At 41.0% G+C, this 13,242-nt stretch overlaps 1 protein-coding gene across 1 annotated transcript; it reads left to right on the forward strand.

Annotated features, from left to right (window-relative positions):
* The first annotated feature begins 835 nt into the window (after positions 1-835).
* lrrc38a (leucine rich repeat containing 38a) lies at positions 836-11,517 on the forward strand. Its single transcript, XM_051426090.1, has 2 exons — positions 836-1,620; positions 6,862-11,517. Exons 1-2 carry the CDS (start codon positions 993-995, stop codon positions 7,107-7,109), a joined length of 876 nt encoding a protein of 291 aa, XP_051282050.1. The 5' UTR covers positions 836-992; the 3' UTR covers positions 7,110-11,517.
* The last annotated feature ends 1,725 nt before the right edge of the window (positions 11,518-13,242 follow it).

The following is a 13,242-nucleotide window of genomic DNA, read 5'->3' on the forward strand; positions in this document are numbered from 1 at the left end:
GATTTTCACTTCGCGCCTGCACCTGACTGGGCACCAGACTGCGTAACTATTAGATTGGACAGATACTACCGACTTAAGACCAGGCATAAGCACTGTGGGTGAGTTTGGCTTACACCAGTTATGAGCTTATTGTGGGTAAAATATAGACTACACAGATGAAACACATAAGGCTTATCATTTTCATAAAAGACTCAGGAAAAATCCGAATGCACTCAAGTACTTCTGCTAGAAGAGAAAATCTGACAGAACAAACAAACAAATGTGAAGCAAAGGTGAGAAAAATAAGAAGGGGACTGACAGAGGAGGCGGGGAGATTCCAGCCTATGTACGAGGCTGCTGTTGGCTGCGCGTATATCACAGCGTCACATTTGAGTCACAGATGGCATCCTCATCTTAGGTCTGTGTGAGGAAAGAGCATTTTACATCAATCAGTGAGGACTCTTGCTGTGGTTCCACTCCACTGATGCCAGGGGAAGTTGATTTACCTCAGGAGCTGACTAACGAGGCATGGAGGGCTGTCCCTGCTAGATACACAGACATACACACAAACACAGGTCTCGTGGCTTTACCCTCAAACCCCACCCCCCTTGACTCTGGTTCGTTACCCTCTATTTACTTCTATTGTGTTAATCCTCTCCCCTTTCACATCCCCCCTCCTCCCCGCTCTCTTGCGCGCTCTCTCTTTTGCTCCTCCCCTCTCTTCCCTCAAAGCCAGCAGGCTGCTATTTGATCCAGGCTGCTTGTTACATGATCTCCTGGAATACAACGCTTCCACACTCCTCCATGGCCTTTCGGGATGTTCTCGTTTTGCGGTGCAGAGAGCACAGAAGGATGCCAGTGCCACGCTGAACCTTCATCATTTAACCTTTCCTTCTCCCTCCTCTCCTGTGATCTTAACCTGTCTATCTGTCCGTCTCCCTGAACTCCCCTCTCACCAGCTGCTGAAACCCCCTCACCCCTGTCTCCCGATTAATGCTGCCGCCCCCTCGACAATGTTACCATGCATTAACTGGCTGCAGCCTTTCCTTGCCTTGATCTCCTCCACCTTGCTCACGCGAGGCCATAACTGTCCATCTAGCTGTTTGTGTCCAGACCACCACACTGTGGACTGCACCAGCAAAGGTCTAACTAGAGTCCCGGACTCCATCCCTCTGGACGTTCGACGTCTTCTGCTCTCCAATAACTGGATTCCCTGGATTCCCTCAGACTTCCTGGTCCTGTACAGCGATCTAGTCTACCTGGACCTGAGGAATAATTCCCTCTCCCAGCTGGAGCCAGGGACCCTGAGTTCCTCCTCTAGATTAGTCTTCTTGGACCTGGGGAGCAACAACCTGACAGAAATTCCCTCTGGGACATTTGGGGAGTCCAGGAGTCTGATCAAGCTGCGACTGGGGAACAACCCCTACCTAAGTATGGTAGGCAGGGATGCTTTCACTGGGTTGACTTCTTTGAGGGAGCTGGAGCTGGAGAGAAATGGTCTCACAGAGCTGGACGTCAGCATCCTGGAATCCCTGCCGTCCCTCCGGATGTTACGTCTTGAAGGCAACCCCTGGTTCTGCAACTGCCACTTTGCCAAACTGTTTGTATGGCTGATGGAGAACCGCCACAAGCTCCCAAAGGGTAAGCTGCTTTGAGTACAGACATGCAGTCTTTGTCCCTGGAATGGGGAAATACAATAATTTCTTTGAGATACATTTACTCTTAAGAGTTGCTAGAGCTAGAGAAATCCAAAGGCTTGACAAAAACACATCAATATAAAAACAAATCTTGTTGGTTAAATTGATGATACTGAGTGCAGGTCTCCATCTTTGTATTCAGAGGTCCACAAAACATTATCTCAATCTGTTAGTCCAAAAATGGCAGTGAATTAGAAGACAGTTACATCTTGTTTATCTGGTGCTAGAGTTGACATATTTTGGTACGATCAGAATCAGGATGGACAGAGCTGTGGAACCAGACAGGTAGATGACACAAAGTTGTAGTGGCACACAGACATCATGGCAACTTGCAGATGCAGAGTGAAGCAGATTTACTTCAGTAGTAGTGTTTTCAGGCATACTTAGACTTAAGATAAACACAGGATTAAAATGCCTCTATTGCATAAAAAAATACACAAAAGAGTCAAAAATACAAAACACTGAAAACAAAACAAAAAAAATTTGCTAAGTGATTCATTGTTTTGAGACATTTTTTTAGCTGCAGCCCTATGTAAATTTACACTGTATTACCAAATAAAATCTGTGCAGAAACATTATGGAGCTCTCCACATACTGACACATACTACATGTAATCAACTATGTTTTGCAATGTGAAGTAGCGTGGGATCACAGGAGTTGTTGTCTTTACCATTTACCACATTTACCATTGCACTGTCACTGCAGTCAGCTTCTCCCGGTTAGGATTCTTTTGGTTTTTATCGTTCAGGAGGTTGCTACCAGGAGCCCAATAATCCACAGAGGTCTCCTCCTCTCCAAAACAAACGGACCCACTGATTAAAACTGCTAAAAACACTGAATAATGCAGTTCCACCTTAAAAATCACTATTCCTCCCACACTGTTGGGCAGACTAAGGACATCCCAGAGGGACTGTGAGCCAAGCTGCTGCTAATGTTAGCTCAGCTTGTTTCTCTAATAACTTAAGACCCAGACATCCAATGACTAAAATCCTTCATCCGTTTCAAATCTAGAGTTAACAAGCACCAAGATCTAAACAGTGGATGGTAAAAATGTGGCTTCAGACTGGATAAAAAGTAAATGTATGATATATGCTTCTGTCAGACAACCACAATGCTGATACATGCACAAGAGGATATGACACAACTGCCAAAGGTCAGTGGCCTACACTTCAAGTGTTTCTAATTTCTTTCTACAGCATAAAGGCGTTAAAAAATAAATGTATATGTTCAGGGATATATGAAGCTGGTGGCGAAAGGAGAACAATATAAAGCGATGAATGTTTAGTAGTATAAGAACTACTACTTTCACCCCTGGATATGTTACATACGTAATGAAAGTTACAAATAATTTCATTCAATTCAACATTTAAATTTATTTGTATAGCATAACAAAGGTTATTCTGTACACAGAGTCAACAGTTCCTACCATGAGCAAGCACTTGGCGACAGCAGCAAGGAAAAACTTTTTAAGAGGCAGAAACCTCTGACAGACCCTGGCTCTACATGGATGACCAGACCTTAACTAAAGTCAACGTTTTTCTTACTCACGTGACTTCAACAGTACATCAAAACATTACAACAGATGGGCTCGTCCAGAAATTTGCTAGAAAGTACCTACAGTGTCTTAGTTTAAAGTGTAGGGCCACTGATCATGTTTGATGACTGGGAAATGAGAATGGGCTGTGCTATATTAACAACACAGTGTAGATTTTAGAATTCCACAAGCCTACAATTGATTTGCAGAGAGCTTGGCTTATTTTTACTTATAGATCACTTCAGTACAAAGAGTAACAATGGAATGAACAAGCTCTGCTGGTTTTTAACTGGGCTGTTGTGGTTCCTGAGTTTTAAATAAGAATTACAAGGCAACCTACATACTATGAACACAATCTCGACTGTTTACATTGGTCAGGTCAAAGGTGAATGAGCAACATGCCCTATTCAGCACTACAGCACATCTGATACTGTGACACCACAACACTGACACCAACTACTCATGTCTGGACTCCTTCCTCACAGCAAAAAGACATTCAATACACAACTACAGTACACACACACACACATACACTGCAGTTAAATGAAATGGCTTTAGGAGTTGAGTGAACAAACAGAAGTTTTTTGGGAGCAGACACACTTTCAGATGACATTGTATTTAGGCCTGGGATGATATGAAAATGTCATGTCATGATTGTCTTGACCAAAATAATTGCAATACACAATTATAATGTGATAATGATAAAATATACTTAAAACTAAAACATACTGGAATCGCTTTACATTACATTTTGTTAAGAAACACTTACATTTACTGCATTTCCACACATCCAGTTTAACCTTTTTTGTGAGGGATACAACGGGCAAGCTGAGCCTTTAGCCACGGTGACAGGTTTATGATTTTGAAATAGCTGGAAAGATAACGACTCCCCCTTGTCCCCTTGTTCAAAATAAATCAGGAAATCAATATAGGACTGTTTACTGGAGAGCTAGACAGCTTTTCTAAGTCAAGCCATGAGAGGATATTCATGATTATCACAATATGCACCACAATAACTGCATCTGGTTTTATTGCGATGCGATTATGGAACATCCCATCCCTAGTTGTCTTGCAATAATTTTGTATCCGTGGTCCTGGCTCTGTATGTGTGTGTGTGTGTGTGTAGGTGTGTGTGTGTTTGTGTGTGTAGCTGTATGTCCCTGGTTCTTCGTTGCCATTTTGTTTTCATGTCAACATGTACAGTATATGTGCCCACCTATCATGCGCAGGGTACACACTGTGTTGCATGTATGCCTGTGCATGTATGTCTGTGTGTGTTTTATGTCCGTGGTGCCGATATAAATTAATAAGTATATTGTATGCGTGTGTGTTTGTACATGTGTCTTTGTTCACGGCTGTGGCGTAGAGGCAGAGCAGGTCATCCCCTAATCAGAAGGTTGTTGGTTCAATCCCCCGCTCCTGTCGCAAGATGCTGTGCATCGGTGTGTGAAAGGGTGAATGTGGCACATAGTGTCAAAAGCGTTTTGACTCGTCAGAAGACTAGAGAGGCGCTATACAAGTACAGGTCCATTTACCATCCTCCTGCCACATGTTGAAGTATCCTTGAGCAAAGAACCCCAAATTGCTCCTGTGCATTGGTGTGTGAATGTGTATCAATGCATTAGTTTCTGTTCGATGTGCCATCGCTGTGTGAAAGGGTAAATGTGGCATGTAGTGTAAAAGCACTTTGAGTGGTCGGGAGACTAGAAAGTACAGGTCCATTTACCATTTCCCTCCCATTAAGAATATATTTCATTGGTCATGCTCATGTACTAATGTTTGTATTTTTGATTCTGATAATGTTGTCCTATTTGTGTCCCTATCTGTATATATGCAGTGTAAGGGGTGTGTGGTGTGTGTGTGTGTGTGTGTGTGTGTGTGTGTGTGTGTGTGTGTGTGTGTGTGTGTGTGTCTGTCTGTCTGTCTGTCTGTCTGTCTGTCTGTCTCCTGCATGTCTGTGTGGGCATGTCTGGCTGCCTGTCGTAGTGCCACGTGACTGGAATATCACCAAGCGATGAGGTCACTGAGTCCTTTTTCATGTGGAAAACCCCTTCTGGTCTTACAGTGACTCACACAAACACACACACGCACGCTTGACACTGATGTCTAGTGACTCTTGGGTACAGCAGTGCTACAGAGGGAGCATGATCACATGGAAGTGCCTTTCTCTACACAGTGGACAAAATGTTTTCGAGGTGTTATGGTGCATTGGTATAGAAAACATTTTTTTCATTTAGCAAAACCATCTTCAACAAAAAAATTACATTTTGGCAAAGAGCAAATAACTAGTGTGACAATTTTCGGGGAAAAAAACACGCAACACTGCCCGTACGGTAGATAAAACACGATAAAGTGTCCACTAGGGTGCTAATACTAATGGTGACTAAGCAGTTTCACCATAAATGCATCAAAACTTTCTGTGCACTGGTGTTTTTTCTGCCCCTGCCCCTGTTTCTTAAGACTGATGCCCCGCTGATTCTTGCCTGCAGTGTATGGAGGACCCCAACTGTTAAAATCAAAAACAAATAAATGACTCAATATATAAATTAAAGGTCCAGTGTCCAATGCATGTTCCTAACTTCACTTCTTCCCCGGAGTTCTTGTGCTTTCTCGTCTCGCAGGTTCTCATGGATCCTGGTGGTGCCTCCTGCCATGGTCCTGCTTGACTGCCATTGCTAATATCACTGATATTGTTGTTGTTGTTATTATTATTATTATTATTATTATTATTATTATTAATATTATTATTACTACAGTTACTATTATTACTATTGTCACTGCTCATTGTCCCCCATTGTTGTAGTCGTCGTCATCATCTTCTTCATGTTCCTCATCATCAGTCACTACTATTAGTGTAGTTGTTGCTACTGTTGTTGCTGTGCACCTGTCTGTCTGTCTGTCTGTCTGTCTCTCTCTCTCTCTCTCCCTCTGTCTCTGTCTCTGTCTCTCTCTCTCTCTCTCTCTCTCTCTCTCTCTCTCTCCCCAACTGGTCGAGGCAGACGACCACCCACCTAGAGCCGAAGGGTCTGTCCTAGGTTTCTGCCTCTTAAAAGGCAAACTTACCTAAGGTCCTCAACCTCCCACCCCATACCTTCAATACTGTTGTAACAAGTTTGCTCTTTACTCTCAGGCAGGCTATTTTTATTGAGGACTTGGCATGATAATTTGCCAGCTTTAGATGTTTTCAACCGATGAGCAGGTAGGCCAGATTGCACACCAATGGAAACCAATCATGCTGCTAGCACTTGAACTGAACACAGGAGAGAACAAAGGGTAGGGGGAGATATAGAAAGCAGGAAGAAAACACACACAAGCCCTGCTCAACATGTAACAAACGTCATCTAGCAACACATTTTGTTTGCTGTGTTGTGTAGAGCTTGACATTGGGTAAACCTTCAAACTGAATCTGTTACAATCTGTTTGGGGCATTTTGCCTTTATTTGTCAGCCAGTAGAGACACAGGAAACATGGGAAGACAGAGGGATATGACATGCAACAAAGTTCCCCCAGCCAGGGACTGTAGACAGGGCTCTGTTTAGTCTGAATAGTCATCTTACCCTTGTTACTGAGTTCTTAGGCAGGCTGTTGATACAACTATGACTTTGAGAAAGTACAGTTGACATCTGTGCCTGTTGTCTTCTCTGTTCCCAGGTATGGAGGGGATAGAGTGCTCTCTGCCTCTAGATGGCCGTCGTGTCCCCCTCAGTTTGCTCTCTGAAGACAGCTTCCGGGAGTGCCGTGGTACCCTCACCCTCACTGACTACCTCATCGTCATCTTCTCTGGCATTTCCGTCTCAGTGGCGGCCATCATGGCCAGCTTCTTCCTCGCTTCCACCGTCCATTGCTTCCAGCGCCTCAGCAAAGGCAGCAAAGGAGACGAGGAGGAAGGAAACGACTGATGGGAGAAGGGAAAGGGGAAATGGATAACATAAAATGCAAGCGGTTCATACAAAACTCTTGCTCAGAAGTCGTTGGTATCCCAGAGAAAGCTCGGCAGATTCTGAGAGCAAGGGGAGATCACTGGGGAGGGTGAAGAAGCCACTTAGAGAGCTCTTATCATGTCAAATACAAGATTACACTTGAGCTACTGACTGGTTTGGGAAATACCGAATAGGCTTGAATCACTGTGACTAGGTATTGCGTTCACTAAATGTAGCAGTTTCTACTCCTGTGTACAGTACTGACTGTAGAGACTGATCAGAAATGAAATCGCTTCGTGTTAGAAACAAAATGTGCACAGAAATTAATTTGTGAAAAATATATGCAGTCCTCCTCATTGAGACTGGACATTGGATATAAAGGGAAAAACCTGGGAGCTAACCAGAAAAAGCACAGCTCTTTATTGTTAGCCCTGTCCTGTAGAGGTCTTCATGGGTCTTGAAATATATACCCAACTGAAAAAGGACTTGCGTGACTTGTGCCAGGACTGGTATTAGTCCTTTAAGATGGTCACTCTGTCAGACCAGGCGATCATAGATTCATGGCTTGTTGTTTTTTACACGGCAGAACCAATAACTTAATTTCTCTTATACACTTCACAATTTTCACACACAGAAAATAAACTAAAAGTTGTCAAACTTGGCAAGAGAAGGCCAAAACAAGACTAGGCCGAGAGTATATAGCTGGACTGTCTATGGTCATTGTGCTAAATTGTGGCCACACAGATAGTGGTAGTGTCTGTAATGTGAATTCCTGGATGTTAAATGTTCATCTGCATTTTCTGTAGTGGTCCCAATAAAATTTGTTCTTAAAGTATACTGAAGTAGCATGTCACATGACATGGTTAAGCTACATTTGAGTCAAAACCTTTTAGAAATGGAGATGGAAAGAATAATACCCCTCTTATCTTAAGATTTTTGATTTGGAAGAGAACTTCTAATGAAGCAGAAAGCTTCAGTCTTCAGATAGTAGCATCCAGTACCAGCAGAATATTTTGTTCTTAGTGTGCAGTAGATTTGGAATTAGTGGAACTGCTGCAAAAGCCCCTTGAGGAAATATCAAGGACTGTTTTTGGCTATTCATGTTGAAAGCAACAGCCAATGGTAAACTCCAACTCTTGACCGACCAATGGTATAACGTCACTCAATACGTCAGGGACAGTCAAGTCCAGCCAAAACTCTTAACCCACTAGGCTTTTTGTTGGTTGCACTGACTGTTGTCCACTTTAATAAACTACACGTGGTAAGAGAAGCAGTTGCCTGATATAATGTCTATTCCCGACATTACTCGCACTAAAGATGGACTCTTGGTACATTATAACAAAGCATAGACTTGTAAACGAATGTAATTTCACACAGTTTATCTTTCACCTCGCGAAACTCAATGCATTAAAAAAATCTGATTGTGCTACAGTAGTATATCCCTATCCTTGCAGTGAAAACACCACACAAACTGCAAGTCAAAGTTATCATTTTCTCCTGAATTCTGTAAAATACATGCCAAGGCACAAAGAAATAAGTCAAATAACTCATAGATAAAACCACCCACAGCACTTAGCTTTGCTTGGAGAGTCATTGTAAAATAATTGTAGAAAATGGTTGATGTTTTAAGTCAGACACTACAAAGACCTGACTTGTGTCGGGTTCTCAGGTTTTTAGAGGTTCAGGTCTGCCCAAGACCTCTACTGAGAGGTTTCCACTGGTACAGCTGACGGCTAAGTGCCTTGCTCAACAGCATCTTGGTTGTTGATAGAACAGTTGTCAGGACTGGAAAATTTGCTTTCTCAAATATTCATATAAACTGAATCTGGTAACTTTGCACATTGGCAAACTAAACTGCAAAAAAAAAAAAAAATAGCAAGTCCATTGCAGTGCTGGTTGACAGGTAGATATGAGATATTCTTGGATTTTACTTCTAAAAGTAACAATTCCTTCTGCTATTGTAGACTTTTGATTAATCCAGAAGCCTACTGTAATCCACTGAAGCAATCAGGCAATAATATTTCAGGTACAGCTAACGGTAGCAGAGAATTTCCCTCCTTACAGAGCCTTACCCACAGAGCCTACATGCACCAGTTTGCATTAAATGCCACCTCAAGTCAATTATGTATGTAGTATGTTATCTCTTATTACAGAAAAAGGATCCAGAAGCACTCCAGAACAGAGCCAGATTACAATGACCCAAATAAAGCTTCAACTACAGAAAGTTGTTTCCAGAGCTCAAGTTCAGGAAGTAGTCGGATGTCTAGCTATATCTACATGTCAATCTGACCATCCTGGCCTAAAAACAACATGTTTTTGCCCGCTGTCATTGTTTTCTTTCTTGTTGGAGCATTAAAATTCCCCTTAACTGGAACGCAGGGACCGTGTCCAATCAGAAATAGCCCTGACCAAAAATATAATGGGGGTCTCAAAACATCTAAGGCAATACAGTATTGTATTTTCTTTGTTTTTTGTTTTGAACCATATAGATTTAAAATGTATAGAGCTAAAATTCCTGTCCCCCTTATTGCATATGCACTGAAGATACACAGAATAGAGATCACTGAATTAGCATTAATCATATCCTAAATTATTTTATATTAATTAATGCTGAATAAAGAAATTTAATTACATTTAATTGTTTATTTGCCTAGGGACAAGCATGTAGTACAAACAAATGCCACACACCACAACACTTAATGCTATAAGGCATTCGGTCTAGACCTGCTCTATTTGAAAAGTGTCCTGAGATAACTTCTGTTATGAATTGGCGCTATACAAATAAAACTGAATTGAATTGAACATTTATAGGTTAAGCTAATTTGCAATGGCAATCTGTAGATAACATAATATATTGTAGCTGCCTGGTAAATGTAAAGAAATGCCTCAAAGAGATGGTATAACATACATTGGTTGTAGCATAGCCACCACAATGGTAAAAAGCTGAAGCCTGTACAGTGCCTTAAGATGACTAACAGCCAAGGTGTTGTCTTTAATTTTTTTTTATAGGATTCCAGAGCTGAAATTCATATCCACATCATCTTTAAATAAGAGTCAGTATGTTATTTCCATTTGAGTTTGTGCTGCCAAAAGAGCCATAGCTATCATTTAGGACACCAGAGTCATGTCGTCTGCATTTTTGTTTGTTTTTGGGGTTTAACAGTTAAAACTTAAACATGTTGAGTATTCTTTAGGCAGACTCTCGTATTTCAATGGAGAATGCTTTAAAACATTTAAAAGCTTTAAGTGCTGAGATAGTTATGTAAGAGATATCACCCGAGAAGATGTAATTGATAACGTGGAGGCCAGAACCTTACGTTGATTCTGAATTACAGCCACTTTGAAGTGCATTCCTTGCCAAGGAAAAAACACCATTATTTAAAATTTCATTTTGCAGTCAAAATCTAATGTTTTTTACAAGCCATAAGTCAGTTTCCCTGGTAACACTGGTGGGTTTGACTAATACCTGGAACCATCATTATAAGGACTACACCAGTAAATAGGAAGAACCTTAGATGTGACTTGGCAACTGTAGATATTTCTGGTTCCCTTCACTCATAAAACCCTTTGGCTCAGCTATGAGCCAGAGTGCAACGTTACTCTACAAGCCAGAGAGCATTATGCTAGCAAGAAACAAAAGTTTGAAAGTCTCATCAAAAAAACATGGGTGATATCACATAGACACCACATCCATATTTTTATATTATATTTTTATGCTATTCATGGCAACAAACATCATATTCTGTACAGCTTTATATCTACGATGAGCTCATTTATTTACCCTCATAACAATATATGGACATCTACATGGATGTCAATATCTTGTAAGTTGTCTTCTGTTTCAGTCTTATGTATGGAACATGAGACAGTATTTCAGTTGTCTGTTTGTCTATAATCAACTGTCCACATTTCCCCTCAGAATATGTATGTTGACATACTGTTAAATGGTCAGCTCACTCCCAAAGGCCGCTATTTCAGTAGTTTCAATACAGATTTTTGCCCCATTTTTCATTTTATTTTGAATTCATCGTGTCATCTACAGCCAGCCTGTCTCACTGCCAATGTAAACTATCATCCCTCTGGAAGGATATGGGAACACAAACTGCATCAAAAGAGTAATGATAAGGGGCAGTGGCACTCTACAAGTATCAATGCTGGTCTATACTTGGTGTTACAAAAGGTAGGCATGTAGAGGCTGTGTCAGCCTGTAAAGACTCTCTCTGGACATACCATCAGTCTGAGTGTGCAGTAACTCGGGTGCCAACTAGATTTGTAATCTCTAGGGCTTTATGTATTATGATTACTGAGGATGAACAAGGATTGTCAGGACATTTCAGTGTGTATAATAAAGGGAGTGAATATGTAATAAAAATATTTTTCTTTGTAATGTCAATGTTCTAAGTCCATTTTGTTCTATCTGATAAAACTGCTTGAGTATCTGCTAAGCTGCTCATGCGTCTCCCTAGTGTGACGTTTCTCTTTACCAGAGTCCAGATGATACAAAATGAAATAAATATTGCAACTGGGTGCAACAACTAAAGAAATAAGCATCCCCAAACCCAAAGGTCTGACAAAATATTAGCACATTAAATATTAATAGAATAAAAGAAGATTCGCTTTTACATCAGAGAGCAAACCAACTGTTGAACATGGGGTGTAACGTATACTGCAAACATTTGGGGTCATTAGTAGAGTTTTGTAATGTTTGGGGGTTATATTTGGATTTGGATTAAAGATATAGATTCATACCATCAAAATCATTTTAAATTCCAGTTCTGTTGTGCACTTGGTAAGACAACTCAATTTAATTTTAAAAACAACAAGTTAGTACTCTCCAAGGCCAGTTTAAAGCTGCTGTATTATTTTATTGTAATATTGTTTTTGTCATATTTGCTGAAACCTTTATTATATCCTGACAGTAGTACACAAGACAGATATTCTGTAAAAAACAGAATCCTTTGGCTCATTGTAGTGCTTAAAATGACATCAGAATCAGAATCAGAAATATTTTATTGATTTCTGATTCCGATTCTGGCTCTTTCTAGAGCTTTTAATGACATTCACAAGAATCCACCGGGCTTGAACAAAAGCAACCAATCAGAGTCAAGAAAGACAGTTGATTGTTGAGTCTCATTCCTAGGGCATGAAATACTGATGTTTTGGGACCCTGGGAATGAGGATTCTTGCAAATGCCATTAGGAGCGCTACATGGCTAAGTACAAAGTGTGGATCTAATCAAGTGCCTTTTTACAGATGGTGTGATGTTTACTTCCAGAATTTGCTGGTATTTTTAGTGGAATCCATTCTTCTCTCTATCCATGCCGATCCATGCTTAACAGTTGGAAAGGTGTACAGATGCAGGTCCTCTTCTACAGAGTCCACCATGTTAAACTGCCATGTTTAACCCAGAACGGACAAACCAAACACTGGCTCTAGATAGGGCCTTCCAGAAGTTTCACGGCCACCGTAGAATCTCCTACACACACACGCTCTCTAAGCTATGGGCCACTGCTACCTTTAACTAGCTGAGGAAACTGTTTTTGGGAGCTTCCAATCTCAGTCCAATTTATACACAAGGGGAGACCGAGGTGGGGCACACATAGTGAGTAGGCGTAGACTGAAAGTCTTCAGTGGCCCTGCTTGTAGCAGTCCAGCCAAAAAGAAAATAAATACATTCCAATGATTCTCATCAGTCAATACTGTATTCATAATTTTCCAAAGCAATGTTTGTTGAATGTACATTTTAAATGTTGTCCTAATGTCTGTCTTATGTTGTTTACAAATAGTGCTATCAGTTAAACTCCATGAATATTTTTATCGCAAGATTAACGTTCTTTTTGGCCTAGCACACTTTGTAGTTTTTTTCACATGCTGTTGCAACAAATAGTAACGTTAGAAAAACTACAACACCACACCGGATCTAGCTAGACCGGAAACAAAACAACAGGCACGCTGCGCACACTTGTTTAAGAGTAGCAGACGTTACGTTGTGAGTGGATGGCGAGCACGAGACGCCGAAATGGATGCCCATAATATTCTGAATGGAAAGTTAACTTTTAAAAAGTTGCCAAGTGGTTCCATTGACAAGAACAAAGTGATCTGTGTGTTTTGT

Source organism: Dicentrarchus labrax, unplaced genomic scaffold (assembly GCF_905237075.1).
Source record: "Dicentrarchus labrax unplaced genomic scaffold, dlabrax2021, whole genome shotgun sequence".
Lineage (NCBI taxonomy): Eukaryota > Metazoa > Chordata > Actinopteri > Moronidae > Dicentrarchus > Dicentrarchus labrax.